Source organism: Neltuma alba, unplaced genomic scaffold (genome assembly GCF_004799145.2).
Source record: "Neltuma alba isolate B1F8T4 unplaced genomic scaffold, ASM479914v2 tig00000105_pilon, whole genome shotgun sequence".
Taxonomy (NCBI): Eukaryota; Viridiplantae; Streptophyta; class Magnoliopsida; order Fabales; family Fabaceae; genus Neltuma; species Neltuma alba.
The window spans coordinates 534,427-558,688 of record NW_021631921.1 but is presented as its reverse complement, the minus strand read 5'-3'; the positions used below and the strand labels follow the sequence as shown (position 1 = coordinate 558,688).

Here is a 24,262-nt window from a genome sequence, read left to right as displayed (position 1 = left end):
GGAAAGGCAACTTCGACTACGTGGTCCAGAACTTCCAAAAGACACAGTCCAAATTAATTTATTGATCTTTGTGAGTAGGGAAGGAATTACATAATATTGCGTATTTTGGGGTCCAGAAAAAAAAAAAGGAAAATTGACAGCAATTAGGTTTATTTGGGCTTTGTTTAGGGCTTTTTTTATTTTAAAAAATCTGTGATACTAAAATTGCTTTCTTTAAAACAATTTTGCAAAATAAAAGTTGTTTTTTTTTTTACTTTGTTTAAAAGTAGCCTCTTACTATAATTTAGGGCTAACAGTGGTTGTTGAATTATTAATTAATTAGATTAGATATTGTGTGATCTTCCAATTGCTTTTGTTTGTGCTTTAGTTTACAAGCCTGGATGAACCCATCTGAGGGCCTAAATAAAATATACTAGCACTTCCGTTTGTTTAAGGCATATATTAATGGTGGTGGGATTAAGAGTGAAAAAAAACACTAACAATTATCACTTCCTGCCAATTTCTTTATCTACTAGTCTTTTTCCTTTTACAAAAAATGAACTTTTAATTTCATAACACCAGTTTACTTTAAACTGTTAGTTAAGGTTTCCAAACGTCCTTGGCTTAATTGACATCGCCTTAAGTTTTTGATTTGAACATAGTGGGTTCGACCCTCCATATATAAATATAACAAGTGGGTGATTTCCTTTTATGAAGGATAAAAAAAAGAAAAGGTTTCCAAATGGAGTTGGTAATCAAGCACTAGGAAATCGCACCAATGTTACTTCATATTCTAATCATATAGGATTAGCTGCAATGCGTATTTCTTTGACTTTTTAACACTTCTAGTTATATTTGCATTTGGTTTAATCTGTCTAGATGTGATTTTAAAATATTTTAGGTTTCGATATAACAAAAAGTAGTTCATAGTAAAAATGATTTTCAAAATAATTAAAAATAATATGAGAATAATTTTTCAAAATATCATCTAAGTGGTCACTGAGAAAGACCCATGGAAAGAGTATTCACAACATGATGTCCGCTACAAAAATTAGAGTAACTCTGGACTTGTTTGGTTTCTTATTTTAAAAATAATTTTTTATCTTTAAAAATAAAAAAATTGTTTAGTAATTTGTTTTTAGTTGGTTTTTTTAAAAAAACAAAAAAAAATGTAATACGTTTTTACAAAAAAAAATTTTTAGATTTTTTTATATTTATAATTTTTGTTTTGAAAAATTAGAGAAATCTTCTTTTTTTCTCACCCGCCCGCCATGTATCACTGCCAATAACGGGTAACACTTGTCAAATGTGATTTTTTATTTTTTATTCCAAATTTTATTTTTTAAAATAATTATCCAAACATATTTTTTATTCTCAAAACTTGTTGTAAAAAATAATTTTATAAAATTGTTTTGAGAACAAAAAACAAAGAATAGAAACAAACAAGCCCTCTATTTCTTTTGTTTTTGCACATGTCTTTAAATTTCAATTTGTCTAGAGTACATAATATGTGATATTAATTGACTGTAATTTTATTTTTTATTTATGTATATAAGTAAAAATATAGAAAAAGAAAATTACCTTTTTTTAATAATATAGCTTGATCTTTTTGTCCAATGAGAAGATAGCATAAAGCCTTTAATATGTAGTCTAACGCGGATTGATTATAGTTGGAATGTTGGATAAATGAAGTACAGGGATTGCGAAATTCAATAAAAAGAGAAGTGTTCGAATATTAGGAAAAAGATTTTTATAAAACCGGGGGGGGGGGGGGAAGCAAGGCAACATCATTATAGTCCGAATTAATATGATTTGAAGTATTATATTCTAGTTGTTAGTTGTCGGCAAAAAAAAAAAAAAAAAAGAAAAAGAAAGTTGTTCAGATATTCTTTCAAGTAGTTTTCAAGTTGGGTTTCACTCCCAGGTTTTAGTTTTGTTTTTCAATTTTTTAAAAAAAATGTCTTCTCAGTTTTCTAAGTATAATATTTTTAATTTCATTAATAAGAAATACCAATATTAAAAATATTAAATATCGGTAAAATATTTTCAAATACTGACATATTAAATCAACTTTTAAAATAACAATGAATGTCTCATGGAAAATTATATTCGACCTAAAAGCAATGTCAATGTTTTTGGACAGAGATGGCTATTGGAGAACCCTAATCATCAGATTTCTAGATCACCAACCACCGATGCTGAGAAGCTTTTGAAGGTGGGAGATCTAATCTCTAACGGCTCTTAGAATTTACAATTGATTGCCCGGAAGCTAACTGGTGCAGAAAAGAATTGGATCAGGAAAATGAAGACCCCAGAAACAAACGATATAGATGTTCTTGCCTGGTTATCTTGTAAGAATGGAGGTTATACTGTTAAATCAGGCTATCGGTTTGCTTAAAAAAAAAAAAAAAGAAGAAGAAGAAGAAGAAAAGGCAGTTTTGTCGCTACCTGGTAGCTCTTATAGTGTCCCTACTCAGCTTTGGAATTGCATTTGGAGGTTACAGGTTCCGCCTAAAATAAAACATTTTATTTGGAGACTACTAAATGGGGCTACTGCAACTAAAGATCGATCTATTATTGCAGCATCATGTTGGGGTATTTGGAAAGCAAGATGAATTTGTTTTCCAAGAGATTCATAGTGATCCAACGAAAGTGATCTTTTCAGCATCATATCTTTGTTGGCAAATGAGGTCTAAAAATACTGAAATTACTCACGTACAGAGGTGTAGTGTTAATCATATGCCAAGGGAATTATCTTGCAAAGCACCTACATATGGTTCAATAAAAATAATCTTTGATGATGCTTTCAGTAAGAATTCTACTTGTACTGGAATTGGGATTATTTATAGAGATCATAATAACGGTTCTTCTCTGGCAGTGTGCGTAAGAAAGCTGTGGCAACTTCTCCCTTTCATTCTGAATCTTACTCTTAAGGATGCTATTCTCTATAGTAATCAATTTAATTGTTCTAAGATTTGTCTGGAGACTAATTGTCAAGAACCATACAGGGCTTTTGTTAGCAAATCTTCATGTAACATAGAATGGCAATGTATTGATATATTCGCTGACATTCTTGGTTTATTGAAGACAGATCTCATATTCAGCTCACTCTAGTTTCTAAAAGCTTAGATCTTATAGCAAGAAAGTTACTCCCTCGGGTCGTTTATAAAGAGTTAGATAAGATATTAAGAAAATTCATTTAGTTACTTATTTATAACAAATTTATGTCACATTGGACGTTGGTTTTTTTAGAATATCTTTTCTAATTATGTGTATTATAACTATACCCTCCCCTCTTCCTCTGTGTAATATACTTCGGGGAAAAAATTATACAATCTAAAACATTAGGTAGCTACTCTAGTATCCAAAAATATTCCCTCTGGTCCCTATTATAAGAATCCATACCCTCATTAATTACACTAGATTCCAACGTTATATTAATTTTTGTTCTCTCACTACCTTTATTAAATATAGGCATATACGGGGAAAAAAAATTATGTAATACTCATTGAACCTATCAAATGGCCTTATAAAAAGGATCAAGAATTTTTTCTAGCTAGAAGGGCTCCTTGAAGAAATAGTGTCATTGAACCTATCAAGTATTATGTTTTATTTGTTAATCCCAGCATATTTCTGCACTCCTCTAATAAGTACTAGAGGGAGTAGCTTGAAAATGCTCAGATCTATCACATAGCGAGAAGGTTACAATAATTGATCTTTCTTGTTTCCATCGTGATGATATTGACAAGAACGATTACGTAATGCTTCTATTCTACATTGTGTAATACATGAATATCCCGAGTTTTGGGGAAAAAAGTTATCTAAAAAAATAGATAATAAATTAAATGCGGTTCCCTACAATGACACTATTTTAAAGATTTTGGTCATAGAGTCTTTTGATTTATCGTAAAGAATGTTATAATATTATTCAAAATAAAATACACTAATTACCCTTCTAATTTAAACAAGTTATGGAAATCTCTTCTTGCTCTATTTTGAAAATATATGCTACAAAAACCTCCTTGTATATATATAAAATTTTATTTTCACCTATCAAATCACTAGTTGATTATTAAGTTGGACTCTTAAACTTTGATTTTATCAAAATACCCCTCCTTAACTTAAGAATTATTTAAACATTTATATTTATCAAAAACTAATTTTTTTAAAAAATAAATGGTTTTTTTCCAGAAGGTAAAAGCCCTACCATAAGTAACACTTGGTACTTGTACAAAAACTAATTATCTTTCAAGAATGGCATCTGATATTCGTTCGAACACGGTTTGATTTACGAAAAATATACCACTAAGATAATTACGGCCAAGGGGTCAAATTATATGAATAAAAATTTCTTCCAGCAACAGGATCTAATTAGCATTGACATTATGATCAAATTAACAAAAAAAATGAGTCAAAATGATAGTTTTGCCTTTTTTTTAATTATAAAAAATTTAAGATGACATTAGTTGGGTCTTACACCCCAATCAACTTTATCTTTCATATTTATCTATTTTTTTGGAGATATAGTCTTTGTAGTAGCTGCACATATTAAAGGTTTAATCAAATAATAGTTTTAGCTAATACATATGATTAGCATTAAAAGTATTTTATGAAAGACAATACCTATTTATTATAAATAATTAATTCAATAAACCTTCTTAATCTACTCAAATTAGTTAAACTAGCTCTTATATTAAGGATAGGAGGTAGTAGATCACAATTTAAAGAGAATTAACTGATATATTTACACATATCTAACAATGAATCTTTTTTAAGTCATGTATAAATAATTTCTTCACATTCAAAAACTAGCAATAATTTTTTGTCACTTTTGAATAGTAAAAATGACGAGATTGCTGTGTAACTTTTGAATGTTAGATCGTTAGGATATGAACGGCGTGATTTGGGGTCCAAAGAAATGGAAAATGGACAACACTTGCTGATCAGGGCTTGAAGCATCTTATGAACGTACTATTCTTCTCACCTGGGAAATCTGCAAGCCAAGACTGAAAGTGCAAGTTCATCACCGGTATGATGCAACATCCCTCTCCTCATCAGAGACCCATTTTTCCCCTCTTTATTCTTTGGGAAAATTTTTCAAGCATATTATATCTGTCAATTCTCAAAGTATGAATTGCTTGTTAGTTGCAGACTATATTTTTTCTTCTTTCTTTGACCTTTAATTTGTGTTGATCTGCTAGGAAAAAATAGAATCATAAAAGAGTACTAAATTTGTTAATCTGATATCTTAACATAGCTGAACCAAAACAATTAATGTTTCTTATTTTATTCAGGAGAGGAAAAGAATGTTCTTTTCATCTTTGATGATGTGTCTTCATGAAAGATTAAGCATATAATTAAGATGCTTCAATTCTTCAAAATGAAATTTTGAGTTAATCATTTGATGATGATGAGTGGTTCTACTTTCAGGTTGCTATTATTAATAATAAATGGCTGAGGTGGGAGCGTCAGTGGCAGCAAAACTAGCTGAATATTTGGTGCATCCAACTTTACAATAGCTGCAGTATTTGTTCTATGTCAGTAAAATCACCAGAAATGTTGACATCAAAAAAAGGAAGCTAATACTAAAGCAAGGAAAGGTGCAAGAATGTGTTCAAGAGACCATCAGCAGGACTGAGAGGATCGATGGTGAGGTTAACAAGTGGAAGAATGACGTGAATAGCCTTATAGAGGAGGTGGAGAAACTGGAGGAAGAACTAAGGGCCAACAATGGCTTCCTTCAAGGGTGGTGTCCTACTTGGAGGAGATATTGTCTCTGCAAAATGTTGGCTAAGACAACTCAGAGGATGATTGATCTAGATATAAAGAGTGATCACTTCAATCCATTTTCCCATCATGTTACTATTTCTGATATTGACTATCACTCTTCTCGAAATTTTAAGCTCTTCAATTCTACGCAAAAGGCTTTTGATCAGTTGTGGGAGGCATTGCAAGATGATGGTAACTCCATGATTGGGTTATGGGGGATGGGAGGGTCAGGGAAAACCACCTTGGTGAAAGAAGTGGGAAAGAAAGCGAAAAAGTCACAGCTATTTGATCGAGTTGTGCTCACCACAGTTTCTCAAAGCCTAGATATAAGAAAAATTCAAGGTGAAATTGCTGACACGATGGGGCTCGAATTGAAGGAAGAAACTGAAATGGGCAGGACAAAAAGAATAGCTCTATGATTACAAAGTGGAGAACGAATTTTGATAATACTGGATGATATATGGGCTATGCTGAATCTTGAGGACCTAGGGATTCCCATTGAAAGAAATCATCAAAGAAGTTGCAAAGTTATCCTAACCACACGTCGTCTTGATGTGTGTACCTTGATGGAATGCCAAAAAAAGATTCAACTTCATTTGTTAAAAGAAGACGAAGCTTGGACTTTGTTTCAAACTCATGCTAATGTTGATGAAGGTGCTAAGGAACATGTGGCACGGGCAATTGCTATGTAATGTAAAGGCCTACCCATTGCAATTGTAGCTATAGATAGTTGCTTGAAAGGAAAAGGAATTGATGAGATGAAGGTAGTGTTGTGTAGGTTGAGGAATGCAAAGCCAAACAATATTGATAAAGGTGTGAGGGAAGCTTTTGCTTGTCTTGAATTAAGTTATGACTTTTTGGCAACCCCAGAAGCCCAGCGGTTATTGCTAATATGTGCTATGTTTCCTGAAGACCATGACATTGTTGTTGAAGACCTTTTTAGATATGGAGTGGGATTAGGCCTATGCAAAGATGTAGACTCATTTGAAACAGCAAGAAGCCAAGTTAGAGCAGCTGTAAATTATCTTATTGACTCCTCATTGCTGATGCATTCTTCCCTAAAGTTCAACGTGGATGCACCAGAATATGTGAAATTGCATGATATGGTTCTTGATGTTACTTTGTGGATAGCATTTAAAAAAGATGGTAACATTGTGGTAAATTGTATAAAAGAATTAAACGAGTTGATTGTTGATGAAGTGATAAAAAGTTGTTATGCCATATCGTCATGGCATGAAAATACTGAATTACTTCAATTTCCTTCTCAATTGGATGCCCCAAAACTTGAGTTTCTATTGTTACACTCAAGGGAAACCTTAGATATATCACATGCATTATTTGAAGGTACTAAAGGACTCAAGGCTTTGATTATTATGTGTGTGGATTGGGATAGGATTAAACTACAACCTCGATTAAACCAACACTTGTCAAACCTTCAAACTTTGCAATTACAAAATTGGGATTTACGTGACATCTCTTTTGTGGTAAGCCTTATAAGACTTGAAATTCTTGACTTGCGATTTAGTAAATTTGAAAGAGTACCAAATGGAATTGAAAAGTTGAAGAAGCTGAAGTTGTAAGATATGTCAAGTTGTACAATAGATGCATGTTGTTATGGTGTAATAGGAAGATGCTCACAGTTAGAAGAGTTATATGTTCCCAGACATTCTCGACGCTCAAAAAATGCAAATTGCTACGAATACCTTATGGGCCCCACTGCTTTGATGTATTTGAGAAGGTATAATCTAGAAATTAGGAAGCATGGCAGAGCCTTTGTATTTAAGGGTGAACATACAAGATCTTTACGCCTGGGTCAGTTAAATATCTCTATATTGTTACCCACAATAATCAAGCATCTTGCACAAAGAGCAACGAAAATTGTATTTTATGAGCTTGAAGGAGGCAGCAAAAGTTTCATGCCTGATATAATCCAAGCTGTAAGGGGCATGAAGGAGTTAAGTAGACTCTGTCTTCAAAGATGTTCAAAGATTGAATGCATTATTGACAAAACTACTCTTCATGAAGATGCGGTTGTCCTCAAATTGAATGAGTTGGTGCTAAGAGACATGGATAATCTTGAACGACTATGTCGTGGTCCTTCTCCTTTTAGCTTGTTCCAAAAGTTGGAAAGATTAACCATATTCAATTGTCCTCATTTGCTCCCCGTATTCCCGGCTGATTGCAACTTAGGCAATCTTAAGGTTCTCAAAGTTAACAAGTGTCCACTGTTAACATATCTCTCCCCTGTCTCTGCTGTTTGCACGCTACTATCCTTAGAGGAGCTCCGAATAAAATGTTGCAATGAATTGAAGCACATATTAGAAGAAGATGGTGGTGTTGATGCATGGGTGAGTTTGAGATTCCCAAAATTGAAAATTTTGTATGTTAGGAATTGCTGCAATTTAGAATCTGTGTGCCCAGTCTTTTTAGCTCGAAGGTTTGTACAATTGCAAGAGCTATCCATAGTAAATGCTCTACAGATGAAATCTTTGCTAGGTGAAAATGCTGGTGAAGAAGAACCAATGCTTGATCAAGATGAGACTCAGATAGTTCTTCCTCTTTTGGAATATCTCAACCTAAAAAATCTTCCAAATCTTGTCCAAATTTACTCAGAGAGGTATCATCCAAGGTGTCCATCTATAAAGACAATAGAATGGAGAGACTGCCCAAATATGGTACGCATTTGCCTCCCATACTGTAACTAGATTTGCAAAAAAATGTTTAAAAGGACTAGTTTTTTAATAAAAAGATATCTTTTGTTCACGTGATTAAATTTTTTTTAACATGCTTTAACTAATAAATATTGTTGAAGTGAGTGCCTTTTCGGAGATGATTCAGTCAATGAACTCATTCACATTTTGTTATTTAGAAAAAGAAATAAAATTAAAATATCTAAAAACATTAATAAAAATTCGGCTGTGTCTTGAAAAACATTTCAATGCATGGATAATCTAACAATTACATTTTGTTAGTTTGTATTGTGGTCATTCGATTTATTTATCATTTCAACAGCCCACAATAAACATTGACATTTATGGGCCCCTCATTATAATTTTTCCTTGACTTCATTGATTGTGAAATTTATTTTCTTATATATGCATATAGTTGATTTTTATTTGTTTAATTTACCAAAAAATTGATAGACTAAGTCTATGCAATAATAATACATGTGCATATCGAATTTTAATTTATCCCAATTTATCGTTTTTAGGAAATATGTTAATGACTTTCATTTCCTTTTCTTCCTTTTTTTTCCCCTCTTTCATAAAGGAATTGAAGGAACTTAAAGGCCGTCAATTGGGGAATGAAGAATATAAGTCATTGGCAACTATAGAAAGGATTCGACTTGATAATTGTGGAGTAGAATCCATTTTAAACTACCAGATTGGGGTTGAAGGACAAATTCCAACATTTCAGTACCTTAAAGAATTAACTTTGGAAAATTGCGCAAGATTAAAATTTGTCTTTTATGCTCATATCTTTCAAAGTCTCCCAGGGTTAATTTCTGTAACCATATCTTGTTGTGAGGAGTTGGAGGCAATTTTTTTTGGGAAATGAAGAGATTGATAAGAATCCATCCATCACTGAATTTTGTCTGCTGAAATTGAAGAGGCTGGAGATCTCTAATTGCAACAAGCTTAAATTCATTTTCATGATCAGTGCTGCTACCCCAATCCTTCCACAACTAGACACTCTAATCATATCAGATTCTTATCAAATGGAACAAAGTTTTAAATACTCAAATATTGAAAATCAAGGCATTGACAGTGAAAAGGAGATTTTGCTCCCAAACATGAAACTTATGAAACTTCAGAACTTGCCAAGGCTTGTTAATGTCTGCCAAGGGTTTAAGTTGCAAACATATGAGTGTTGCACTGTTGAGGTTCATGATTGCCCAAGACTTGTGCCAATTATGAGTGCAATTATTAATTGGACTAAAGAGTTAACTAATATTCTACGTTTGTGTTTCTCCATATTGTAAATCTTGTCTATGTTTTATTTTGCAATATTGATTAAATTCATGGTAGCTAGCAGAATAGTTAATGTTTCCATTTTTTATGTTTTAATGTTTTTTTTTTCATTTTTAGGCTCATAAAGTCCGGTCCACACCTTCATTCCTTTCACATGCATAGGCACCAGATATTTACATACAAAAGCTCGATGGGAAACAAATCGTTCTGCATTTCATACAAATTCCTTTCTACTTCTTTACATGTATCTATTTGACATGTACTATCATACATGGAACAAACCCTGTGATCTACAATTTAATTTATCAAGTTGTGACTATATTTTTCTTTTAAATCTGATCTCTTTCTTTTAATAATCTTTCTGATGAACTTATAATATTCTATTTCCCCCACCTCTCGCTTCTCTGTTGTATGCAGGGACTTGAAAGGAAGTATGCGTTGAAAGACAGCCAATTAAATAATAATGAGGCTTTCAATCTTTCGCTCCCTATTCTATATGCTGGAGAGCTTGATACTCAAAGTCCTAGAGTTGAACATAAGTGGCAAGTGATTGGTGATGATGAGCAAGAAGAAACCAATGACTCAGAAATGTTGAGGTCAAAACAACAAATTCTGGGAGGTCTTGTTCCCACACAAGTTTTGAGCTTCCAATATCTTTGTTCCTTAGAAGTAACTCACAGTAAAAAGTTGAAGTTTGTATTTTCAAGGAGCACTATTGTCCACAACAGCCTTCCCAAACTGACTTCTCTAACCTTATTTGATTGTGAGGAATTAGAGGAAATAATTGCAGAAAATGAGGAACATCAGATCATGTCCAATAATGTTCAAGTTGGCTTCCCAGAATTAAGATGGGTGGACGTTAAGAGGTGCAATAAGCTCAAAAGACTCTTCTCTACGTCCGTGGCTACCATTCTTCCACAACTATACTCTTTGTTGATAACTGAGGCTAATCAATTAGAGGTGATTTTTGGACATAATAGTGAAGATGATACCAACTACGGTGAGATTGTGCTTTCAAGCTTGCGGAAGATAGAGCTAACAAATTTGCCAAATTTCATGAATGTTTGTCAAGGGTTGCAGATTCAGGCGCATCTAAGTGACATATGGATACACAACTGCCCCAAACTTGTGGATTCAAGTTTGGGAAGGTCTCTTCAACAATTGGGAACAATATCGGTATGAACAATATTCTATATCAATGTTGATTGGAGTCTTCAAAATTAGATGGAATAATATTTGGATTAGAATCATATATATCAATTTTCTAGCTGAAAATATATGAATTAAATAGGGAGCTTATGACTTACAAAGAGATGCGAGGACACGAAGAAGAAAACAATAGTTGATATATGTATAAAACTAGATTTTCTTTCAATTCCAGAGCACAATAGAGGAAAATACGAAATATATGACTTCATTTTATTTTTTTTAATATTTATTAAAGATATTCTTTTTATACTTTTCATGTGCAACCATGTCAAAATTTCGACTATGAAATTTCACCCAAAAAAAGGGCAATGAAAGAATAACTGTATGTGTAGCGATTTAGAGAGAATATGCTTGGTATTCTTACAATATATATGTGTGTGTGTGTATTCTTTTCAAATTCAAGTTTAAAAAAAACTTTCACTACTAAATTTGATTGTTGTGATTAAATTTTGTCCTTTTTTTAAATTGAAATTGCGGTTGCCACATGTTTCAAGAGAAGATCTTTTCAAATTCAAGTTTTAAAAAAACTTTCACTAGTAAATTTGATTGTTGTAAATACATTTTGTCCCTCTTTTAAATTGAAATTGCGGTTGCCACAGGTTTCAAGAGAAGATTCAAATATTCAAGTAGCCTCATATCTGTATGGGAGGCTCCCAGTTTCATCATCTTCCAAAATCTGAAGGAGCTATATGTGAATGGTTGTAGTAGATTGAAGTGTATGTTCCCCAGCACTGTGATCAGAAGCCTACCATGTTTGTCGCATCTAGACATCAATTGCTATGAAGAGTTGGAGGAGATAATTTCATCAGGGCATGACTTCCCAAACACATATTCCTCTCATTCCTTGTGCTTCTCACAGCTTGAAACTCAGTCTTTGGATGCAGAAAGTTGAAATGGCTCTTCCCCTCTCTGCCTTCAGCCCAACATCTTCTACAGTTGAAATATCTGAGGATTAGCTGGTGCTCTGAACTAAAGGGACTTTTTAATGGCGAACTTGAAATCCATGATGAGGAAGGCTTCTGCAACAACATGCTTCCAATGCTGAGAGATCTTAAGGTTTGGGATTGCCCCAACTTCTCCAAAACCACACTTGCTGTTCTTCAAAGGTACACGCATTTATACTACATATCCACACCTATCCATATTTGACTTTAGATTTTTCTGTCTTTTTTTCCGAATTTCTTATTTTCTTTACTAGTGTTGTATATATTTTTCAAATGCACAACTTAGAAATATTGGAACCGCACACCTTAAAGAAGTTTTGTTTTTTTGGATCTTGAATTTATTTATAAAAAATTTATAGTAAAGAGCCAAATTCACAAATTAAATATTTAGCATGCCGTTAATCTCTAGCACATTGCATGTTTACTGCTAGTCAGCACTCACCATTCACATAATACAAATTTAAAACTCAGAACGGATTTAACATTATTTACTAGCTGGAATAATGAGAATTATTGTCACTAGTGGCCCTTAGGCCTGATTCTTCCTTTATTTTATGTTATCTCCCTCCATGATCCATCCATTTTCTTCTGAAAATAAAAGATATAATCGATATACACATCTTGGAAGAACTGCAGAATGAAAACTTTTTTTCCCGTGCATTTGCCGCATGTTTTCCTCAGATTTATTCTTTCTTTGCTCTGGTAAATATAATGTCTACATATTATTGTAAACTGATTTTGAGATTGTAATTTTTCTCATATCTGTAGAGTCTGCAGCAACAATACGAAGCGAAAGATGGTGATGATGATGATTGATTGTGTGTTTATCCCTATTTAACTAAAGAGGAGGATATGTTTGAGATTGTGTCTGCCTCTGATCTTCTTAATTTATCACTTTAAGATGCATTGCATGGAATCAACATTGCAGAAGGGATTCATTTGTCTCGTGTTTATTTAAATACTTTGGTTTGTTGTCTACATATAATAATACATAACGTTCACTTTCTGCCTCTACATGAATGAGCATTCATTCATTTTCAATGCAATTTTTTTCGGTGGAGCATATATGAATTTTTATAAATACATTTTTTTCTTCTTGTTTAATTTTTACAATGAAAGGAATTTTGGTGTTTTACTTTCTTTCGGCTTACTAACAGAATTAAAAAAATCGACATGGTCGATGATGAATGAAATAACATATCAATGCTTTTTCGAGAGTGGATAAAATTTTCAAGACTTTATCTTTTTTTTATTGAGCAGTCTTGGTAGATCAGTTTAGATTGTAACTTAAAACATTTTGTCCACATAAATATTATTAATTTAATTAACGTTACTTTCAAATTTAAGTTTAATGAAGAAAATCAGCAAAAATTAATATAAAGAGACATTCGTTGACTCCCATACACCACCACAACCAATGTTATTTTATTTTTTTGCAAAACATTTAATGAAAAATTAACAACCAAATAAGTTTTTTCTTGTTTTTTAAAAACAAAAAATTGTTTCCAAAACAACAAAACAAACATCCCCTGAACTCTTTTTTCTTTTTTTCCCCCTTGTTTTGCCAATTTGTTCTAGTAGCCAGATATGCTTCTACTGATTTGAATAAAGATGTGTAATATGCGATGTTTATTAAGCTCATCGATACATATGCTAGAGGTTTTGGATTGGATTTGAGCTTACAAAGACATTATAATCATGCTCTTTGGTTTTAGATAGATCCAGCAAAGTAACAACGGTAATGATAAAACTCAAAATTCATTCCAACTAAAAGAGATTTTGGAGAAAGCCATAATTTTGGGGTTAGTCTCATGTAACAAAAAATGCTGATTCAACAAATTTAAATAGTGATTCTATAACACCCCAAATTTTCTAACTTAGAAAAATTTAAAAAAATTATTTAAAATTATTTAGAGCTTAAATAAATCGGGAATTGAAGACTTAGAAATATTTTGGAAAATTTTATTTCCCCAAAAATAGCTTAAATAATTTTAAAGTTAATTTTTGGAGCAAAAAGGGCCTATTTTTCTAGACAATTTAAGAAAAAATAGTTAGAGTTTTAAATTTGAGCTAAACATTTTAGGATAATTATTTTGTGAGGTAACGAATTTATTTAAGGAATAAAATCCTTAAAATGAGTTAAGGATTAATTTCTGGAATTAAGGACTATTTTCTTGAAAAATTCAAAAAAAAATAGTTAGGGCTTAATTTTTTTAACCCAAATTTTTATAAAAATTATTTCATGGGTTGAAAAGGCTGATTCAGGCTGAAAGTCGACATAAAGTATCAAGGATTAATTTTTGGAATCAGTTGATTTCTCTTTTTCAAATACGAAAGCAAGGATTAGGTTGTAAACAAAAGATTTGCCAAGGGTAGAATGGTCATTTGCTCGTATAACCATCACCTCTCTTCCGGCAGCCTCCATTCTCGCCTCGTGCTTGATAAAAAACAGAGGGAGAAATTGGAAGAGGGAAAGTTGAAGACCGATGAACCAGAGGAAGCCCAAAGAAGAAGTGGTTGAAGCACAAGGATTCCGTCGCATGCAAAGGTGGATTCAAGCTAAGGTAAGGGTCCTAAACCTTCTTCCACCTTTGTTTCTTCCCTTTGAGGGATGTTTTCGGAGTGGACGGTGGCTGGAAATTTTAGAGTTAGTGAGAGAAAATGGAAGAACGAGTGAGATAGGCAGCCGTTATAGCTTGTGCATGGAAACAATGGTGTTTCACGTGGTTGGATATTTTTGCATGTGTGGCTGCAGGTTCTGTTTTTGTAATGGCGAAATTTAAGCCCCTGTTCCGTTGGGTATAGTGTCGAAATCACGGTAGACAAGTGAAGGAAAGTTTAAATAGCATGTACATGAAGAATACATGCTGCTGTGTGCTATTTTGGAGGATGGTTTTGATTCTGTTATACCGTCCGAAACTGTAACCTTTTATTTCAAGGGGAGTTCATTTGGTTTTTATTATGAGGATGCTATAACAGTAACTTAAATGTCATGTAGTTGCTGAAATTGAGTTTATTGAAGATGAAATTATATCTGGATTGTTGTTGAGGCTTTGGATAATAAATGATACTCTCTCGATGTCCCTTTTTATAAGGAACAACAACCATTCCCCTCTTGTTCCTAAATATAAGCGACATTTACAGGTTGTCTTAAATTTTTGTAGCAAATTTTCTATTTTATCCCTATTAATTACTTATCTTAATACTTAATATATTTATTATCTCATTTTTCAAACTATCATCTCTCTCCATATCACATTCTCTCTCTTTTATAACTCTCTTTATTATACTAATTTTCTTATTTTCTTTGTTATACTCCATCTCCTCCATAAATAAGGATATTTTAGAGGAAAAAACTTTTAATTTTTATCCGTTCATTATCTCTACCTAACTTTTTGATCTACGTAATGAAGTTCAAAGTTGCTTATAAAAAGGGACAAATGGAGCAGTTAAGATGTTAATTTAGTATGAGAGGAGGATGAATATTGTTAGATCTTATTTGGGAAACATGTCTAGAAGATTCCATAATTGAAGAATGATACTGTCTGAAAATTGCAAGAGGGAGTTATCTAAGGATAAAGACTAAGGAAGTTGATTGATGTAACTAATATCAAGTAAGAAGATGACTCTCTATGTTAAATAATTTTTCCGTGTGCTTGTACCATGCCTAGAGAAGGTTGAAATGTTGTGAGCCTATGTATATATACCTATGCTTGTGTATGACGTTATGAGTGAACGTGGAAACCAGGAACTTATCTTCTGCTATGATGAAGTTTTAAGTTAAATGAGAAGATAAATAGAAATAACTTTCATATTACAAAAGGTAATTAAAATTAATTTGAAATCAGCGTTTGAGATTCATTTGAGGTTTCTAAAAGGTGGATTGGAAATGAAAGTGATGGAATGATTAAGATTAAGATTAAGTTATGTTATTGTTAAATGTCTTTTGATGTCAAAAGTTACTTTAGATGGTTGTGTGAGACTTTTGAAGGTGAAAAATTATTTCAAGTTGGTTCTATACCCACATAGATATATAGACATATATATGGCATTTGATGTGGACCTGAGAAGGGAAAATTTTCCAATTGAAAACGTCTTGATATAACTCACTGTTTTGGAACTTTTTTATTGTTAAATAAATATTCTACCTTGTTAAATCAGGTTTGAAAGTAATAGGATAATGATTTAAAGAATGTTGAATGTGGGAAAATAATTTCAGATTGAGAGTAGGATTAGTTGAAGCATTAGGGGTTATTAGGTAACAGTTAGGAAAGTGTACGGAAGCTGGAATTTGATTTGGTTTTGCTGATTCATGATTATGAACTATGAGTCACTGTCTAAAGGTGTTAGAGATCACCAAGGGTTGAGCTGTGAATGTTGAAGTATCTTTGTAAATTTGGAAAATATTTCCAGATTAAGTGTAAGGTTATTCGAATCATTGGAGATATAAATATACATGTGTGTGTGCGTGTGCGTGTGTGTGTATAGGCATGTGATGTTATGAATACTCAATATATAATTACTGTTTAGTATCCTTAGATGTTGAACAACTATTTTAAGTTATTGAGTTTAGAAACTTTGAAAGGAAGGCTAATAGAGTAGTGATATATAAAGGTGTTTTGAAATATGGTTAGAAATTTATTGAAGTGCTGTGATGATGATTTTCAAAGCTGGAAAATAATTTCCAGATTTAATATGAAGTGCTAATAGAAAATATTTTAAAGATAGAATGACGTTGAGATTTTAGGACTTGTATATGTGTATTCTTGGAAGTTGGGAAGGTCAAATAAAGAGTCAAAAGAAATGAGGAACTCATTGGTCAAAACTTGGAATCTTGAGCAAGTATTTAAAACTGTTGGAATATGCTTTCAAGTGTTAAGACATTGTTCTAATCTCTTTAAGCTCTAGAGAATAAGCTTGAGGTTAATGATAAATGACTAAAGGTCTTTCTATGGTGCTATTTATCTAGAATGATTAGTTGAGCACAATTCTCAAATCTGAGAATAATTGTAGAACCAAAAGATTAAGTTGCCCGAAATGTTGAGGATAATTGAAGAATGATTGATTCAAGTTGAACATACATATGTGTATCGAGCCAGCTTGTCAAGTAATAGTTGAGTTGATTAATTTAAATCCAAGGTCAAAGTAAATTTGATTTAATTAAGTCTAAATAATTAGACTAAAATCCACATATGTCTCTCGGCCAAAGCTTGCTGGTAATGGCAAAATTTATTAATCAATAGTTGGAGTTTGATTGGTTTGGATTCAAATGCTTGAGAATGAATGTCCACGGGGGTCATTAAGATTAAACTTGATGAAACTCAAGTAAGTGGGCTTGTAAACATATACATGTATGCATGTATGTATACATGCATTGAGGGTGAGTAGTTAAGGATTGTAAAGTGATTTGTGGACATTGTAATGTGTACACACACACACACACACGCACACACATATGCTTTTTATTTTCCACGATGACCAACCACTTGATAAAAAGGAGGCCGGTATGGTGAATAGGACACAACAATTGTACTAAAATGTAATAGTTAAGTTAATACTTTTTTTTTACCAGAGATGATCAATCATTAGGTAACAGTAGAGATTAAAGAAAATTGGGAATTAAGAAAAGTTATTCAATTTCATGGACTGTAGTTGGATCAAGTGGTAACCTACACTTACCTATATGATAGGTTTTAACATTTGCATAAGCCCACCAAGGACACAGCATAGAAAGAAGGAAATCAGGTTTGATTTGGGAGTAGGGAGACTCAAGTAGTAGTTCTTTCCTATCTTATGCTTGTGTATAATTGCTGTATGTCTATTTGCGCCATATTGCTGTTTTAAAGTATAAGAATATGTAATCTTTAATTCCTTTCATGGACTATTTAGCTGTGATCACGTGGAGCTAATAAACATGGGATAGTATCTGCCAATTATTTGTGCATTATATATTCAGTTTGTCTATCTGTCATTACGCATAAATGCTTAATTGCATTAGCTTGCAAGATTATATTCCACTTTGGTTTGTTTTCCATGCTTTGTGTAATTTACACATTTGTTTGATGGAAACTACTATTATGGGGATTTTCCAAAATCTCACCTCCCTTACAAGTAATAAAGCCACAGTTGGTAGTAGCAAGGGCAAAGAAATAGTAAGAGAAGAAGGTGGGCTATGAGAATAGCAGGAATGCCTGCTTCTTTTTGTATGAATATGTGGATTATTTATTGATGATTATACTATAGTTATTTTGGCAAGTAATAAATACTAGTTATATATATACACACACTTTTGTATCCTCCATAAGGAGGAGAGCGCTGGCAGGTGCAAGTAAGTACCGTCAATCAGGTTGCTATATTTTAGCATAGTATTATGAGATTTCAAAACATAAAATCATTCTAGGCGATAGTAAATTAAGTTGAAAATAGGGTAGATTGTACATCACTCGTTAGCTTTTATGAAAGTTTAAATTATTTTAATGATGAATTCTAATGTTAATTTCATGGTCAACTCTTGCATTACGATTCTATTTTCAAATGATTTATGTTTTGAAATTAAAAAAAATCCCAATTTTTTCAGGATAGAAACATGGCGTTTAGTGATTCACAGACATTAAAATAACTTTATTAGTATATCGAAAGTTAGGTGTTGTAGATTCCACAATTAAATGCCAACAAAACATTTTCTAAGTTTTAATTATTCTTTAATACTCCCTCCGTTCCTTATTATAAGAGACATTTGAAGCTTATGGCATGTTCCTATATATAAGAGACACTTACAAGTTGTCTCTACTTTTTTGTGTTGATTTACTATTTTACCCATATTTATTATCTCCAACTCACACTCTCTCTCCCTCCCACTTCTCTTTCTTTTAATAATTTAATTGTTCTCTCTCATGCTCTCTCTCCTTATTAATGAGGGTATTTTTGGAAAAAAATTATACTTTTTACACATTAATTGTTCTTAACTAATTTTAACTGTTTTTTTGATCAACGTACTTCGGTTATTTGTCTCTTATAATAAGGAACGGAGGGAGTACTACTTTTGATCCTTGATATAAGATCCACTTGATTGATTTGAAGGGATTAAAAAAGCCAAATAAATTATTTGAAGTTGGGCAAATTTGTTTGAAGAAAAACAATAAATATAAATATTTTAAAGTAATTTATTTAGTTTTTTTAATCTCTTTAAATTAGTTAATTATATCTTATATTAAGGATCAGAAGTTGTATAATCATTTTTATAACTTAAAAGTAGAAATATAATAAAATATTATAAATATTATAAAATAATGGATAATGATTATATTAAAAAATTCATTTGATTAAAAAATTAATTTAGAGCATGATTTATAAGCATTTAATTGTAGAGAGTCACCATTTAAATTTATTAAGCTAGTACCTTATATTAAAAAACTGAGCCTTAAGATTAAAGGACTAAAAATACAATTTTTATATTTAAGTGATTAGACTAAAATTTGATATAAATTTTAAATATCAAACATATATTTTAGTCTAAGAAATTTTATTCCTAGACCGTCCTCATATAGAAAGCACAACTTTTTAAAGTATGAAATTGGAAATTAATGAATATTTGCAAACCAAATCAAAAAGTAATTTAATGTCTTAATTTTGAAGTATGAAATTGGAAATTAATGAATATTTGCAAACCAACCCGTATCGAAAGCATTTTATATCAAGCATTGTTCAAAAGCTTCTTAGTATTTTCTGATTCTATTAGATTTTCAAATTATTCGAACCATATTTGTTAGGCTCAAAAGGCTTGCCTCAATGTCGATTACTCCGGTCTTTCAATACACAGTACGAACTCAAGCATCAGAATTCAATTCACGATGGACAGAATTTAAGAGAAAGTATATTTTCTGGCAGAAGAGAGAAGTCCTTTGAGTTTATTAATTTGGAGGCCATTCAACAGAAAGCAGCGAAGTGGGTGATAACAGATGAATGAACAAGAGAGATAAGAAACAAATCACACTTAGCAACTATAATATTTGGGTCTCAAACAATGTGAGGTAAATCCAGTCCAAAAAGCTTTCTTCAAGATTAAATGGATCTCTTTTGAAAAAAAAAAAACAAAAGATTAAATGAAGATTAAATGGATCTTGTGCCGCTGTACAATATTTTCGAATTTTCACCTTTTTAAATGCACAGCTTAGAAGAATAGAAGAAGGAGATAAAATCATTCAATAAATTGTATTTATGGTAGAAAAACTTGGTCGTTAGCACAAGAAAATAATTGTTACTCCTTTACCCACCGTAACTAATGCATTTGACAGTTTTGCAAAAGGCAACTTGTTGGCAAAAAAAAAAAAAAATTTGCAAAAAGCATTGCCTGAAATTGTTGGCAATCAGTTATAACAAAAACAAGAGCAGGGAAAAAATGATAGATATTTTCAATGCACAAGGGAGGGGTCTCCGCAAAGCTATCTAGAAATGCAACAAGTGGTAGAATGAGGAGGGAGATAAAGGCATCAATTTTTTATTCGTTTGGAAATAAAGAGTCATCTCTTTTACTATTTAATAAATCATATAATAATTATTTAATTACTGCATATCTTGGTTGGCCCACGTTTAAGATCATTCACTATGGAACGTGGGTTGACAGTTTCATGATAGGTAGTTTCATCAACGGTGAACACGGGCAGTTTTTTTTTTTATTACAATTAAGTGAAGTAATATTTTTTGTTTTGTAAATATATGATAGCTGTTAAATTAAAAAATTATCCACATTGTCCCGTATTTCAAGGCTATGTTATGGGCAGTTTTCTGATTTCTGATTAATATTTTATGCTGTAAATTAATTTAGTTAATATTTTATGTTTTGAACTAAAACTAATATTTTATTAAAAAGCTGCAATTGGTTACTGTGGGTTCAAATTAATATTCTTTTAAATTACATTTAATAATCTTTCAAATATTAAATTAAAATTAATATTTCATAAAAGTAAAATTAAAATTTATAGATTAAAAAGTTATGAACTTACAAATATATTTATAAAATTAAAGAATAAAATAATTGAAAGTGATCGTGTTGTAATGTTTTTGGGTGGAATTTTTTGAGGATGGTTAGTCTTTCAGATTTCAAATTAATATTTCATATTTTAATATATTTACTAAATTAAAGTTAAAATTAGTATTTCATAACACCGGCAAAAGTTAGGGTGTCGACGTTATGGGTGTAACTATGTGCACAAAATCTGCTGCCACTACGGACACAAAATCACTTGCATCATTCCACTACATAGGTCACTATGAGCACAAAATCTGCTACCCACTATGCGCATAACTACATGGTATTTTGTGCTCTATACCCGTTATGTATTATGAGTGGAACTGTAGCTACATAACACACGTGCATTGCTAATAACGTTTATTTTCTTATTGTAACCGTAGATGAATTTTTTGCTATATAAAGAGCAGGATCCTATAGATTTATTCCAATTAGTAAATTCCTCCTATTGTTACCGCACCATCCATTTTCTCCAAGTGTTCACATAGCTCCTGCATTTGATTCAATTTGTGTTATTAACCCATGTAGACAAAAACGGAAAATCAAAGTTCGTGTGGTTTGATTATGGACTATGCCCGGACACTACTCTCATGAAGAGATATCATCCATGGAAATGATTCTCAGGGACGAGGATGTAAGTATTTTACTGATTAATTTAGGCATTTTACTTCTTGTGTTCTAAGAGTTATTTTCTTACAGGGTGACAACATCCACGTTACAGTTAAAACTGCCTTCCTTCCATGACATCGTAAGAATCTTAAAGAGGGAAAAACATATGTGGTGTCGTATTTTTATGTTTCTCCCAATACAGGCTCATACCAAACCATTGATCATCCCTACCGAGCAAACTTTATTTTTTCCACTTATGTTCAACCATGTGTGGATGATGGCAAAATAAACAACTTTGGTTTTGCATTCCGTTCATTCTCTGAAATATTACCCGATCAGTTTGATGATCGATATCTAATTGGTAGGCTGTTATATAAGTGTTGAATATGTGATTATTATGTTAAAATTATTTGTGGTGAGCTAACTCTATATTTTCTCTTGTAGATGTCATCGGGTTACTAATTGGAGTGGGAGAAAAAGAAGAATGCAATGTCAACGACTCCGATGAAGGTATATTGTCATATATTATTGAGTAGATATCTTGGAAGAGGTATTTGTTCAAGATACGTATTCCAGGAGATTTTGTCAATCGGAATTCCAATGTGTGTGTAGTTACTCGGTTGACAAATGATAAAACCATAGTACTGTCTTTCTTGAACACATCTTATGAATACGTTGTGTCAAAGGGTTGTACTTCCATTGGTCTCACAGAAGAAAAGGTATAGCTATTTCATTTTGTATTATATCATTTTATTTCTGTTTTGGATGCATTACACAAATATATACATATGTTTCTATACATCTAAATATTTACATTTATGCAAAACACTGAGCAGTGCCTAGTAGAATCATCTGATGGTGCAAGTTCTTCTGCTAATAAAACTGTGCATGGAAATTTCCCTGAATTATCAAAGTTTGACTCACTCTCTATACACCAAGTGCCAACTGCAATAGGCCCAAGTCTTGAAGTAATGAACTCCATAGTAGAATCTAAAGTTGCAATTGTAAACACTACCAATATTGAGAAGGCAAACCCATTTGGTAATTTCCCATCAGCTGATTGTCAAGTTGAGGTAGAGAGTAGCAAGCACAATGCTGGTTTCGTGGAAATCCCTTCTACTACATTTGGACATAATGCTACAAAGAATGGTACTGAAAATATGTTAAATCATCCACTTGGTGGAAATCTTGAAGCTGATGAAATAACACATCATTTGCAAGACGCCACAGAGCAAAATGCAAACAAATCCAGGAAGAATAGGCTTGAGTTGATGATTTCGAATTTTATGTCATGTTGTTAATTTCATTTCTAGCTCTTATTCCTAATTTGGCGTTTTTAATTTGTTTTTAGTTTATGTATTTATTTCCAATTATTATGTGTGTTGATCATATTCTTAGAGACAACTATGCTTTTTATAATGGTCAAACAATTTCGTTTGTTTCATTTTATACTTATCTGTTTATTTTATATAATTTATATTTCGTCTTGGAACCATTAAGAAACAGGTTATTAAAATATTAATTTATTCCCTTATATATATGATATATGACAATAAAAACTCATTATTGGTGATAGCGTTTTTTGTATTTAAAAATTTTATTTTTTATTTATGTTTTCTTTAGTTAATCTTTGATTTTGTGTTTTTTTTATGTTTTATTTTTTTACTTATTTGATAATAATTTCTTCCTATTTATGTGGATAGTGGGTTGCTGTGGCCATGGACAGTTTTTTTCATAATGGGCAACAGCCACTCTCCAAGTCAATCGCTAATTAAGGGGTTAGGAGTTCATATTATTTTTAAATGGCAAAAATAAAACAGGTTATTAAGATATTAATTTATTCCTTTATAAATATACCATATGACAAGAAAAACTCATTATAGGTGATAGCGTTTTTTTTATTTAAAAATTTTATTTTTTATTTATGTTTTCCTTAGTTAATCGCTGATTTTGTGTTTTTTTTTATGTTTTATTTTTGTTAGTTATTTGATAATAATTTCTTCCTATTTACATGGGTAGTGGGTTGTTGTGGCCATGGACAGTTTTTTCATAATGGGCAATAGCCACTTCCTAAGTCAATTACTGATTAATGGATTAGAAGTTCATATTATTTTAAATGGCAAAAATAAAGCAGGTTTTTTTTGAGCAAAAAATAAAACAGATTAAAATATTGATTTATTCCCTTATATATAAAATTTATGACAATACAAAAATCATTATAGGTAATAACATTTATATTTAAAATTTCTACATATATTACCTCAGGATATGCGAGATCTGCTTGTATATGTTGAAAAAAATATCGCTAGATTTATTAGGCATTTATTTCCGTTCTTCTTCGTCAAATGCAGTTTTTATGTTTATCTACATTTTAGTGTATTTTTGTTTTACATGAATATTATTTCATTCTCAGCGTTCAGTTTAACTTATTATTCTTACTTACTCATTCCCTTACTGTATATTAACCATGGCATAATAGATTATAGTATAATCATATTACATAAGGGATTACATGTTATGGAGTTCTTTTTCTTTAAAAAAAATTTTTTCCATGTCTTTTATGTTTTTCTCCTTCAGTGCAGCGTAAACGCACAATGATTTTAATCAGCCAGCATGGTAGTGCATAATTAAGGGATGGCAATTAATTTTGTTGAACCGGTGCTAAAAAAAAAATTTATTTCTGCTCCGACTGTAAATAAGTAACAATATTATGTGGAACTTTTGTTTTTATGACTCACTGAAATTGATTACAA

General features: G+C 31.6%; 1 protein-coding gene across 1 annotated transcript; it reads left to right on the top strand.

The window, feature by feature from the left end:
* The first annotated feature begins 6,506 nt into the window (after positions 1-6,506).
* Positions 6,507-22,810, top strand: LOC114736226 (uncharacterized). The gene is made up of 8 exons (XM_028924356.1): positions 6,507-6,894; positions 7,375-8,423; positions 10,137-10,867; positions 11,813-12,034; positions 12,641-12,690; positions 21,954-22,019; positions 22,122-22,228; positions 22,346-22,810. The coding sequence occupies exons 1-8, from the start codon at positions 6,507-6,509 to the stop codon at positions 22,808-22,810; spliced, it is 3,078 nt and encodes a 1,025-aa protein (XP_028780189.1).
* The last annotated feature ends 1,452 nt before the right edge of the window (positions 22,811-24,262 follow it).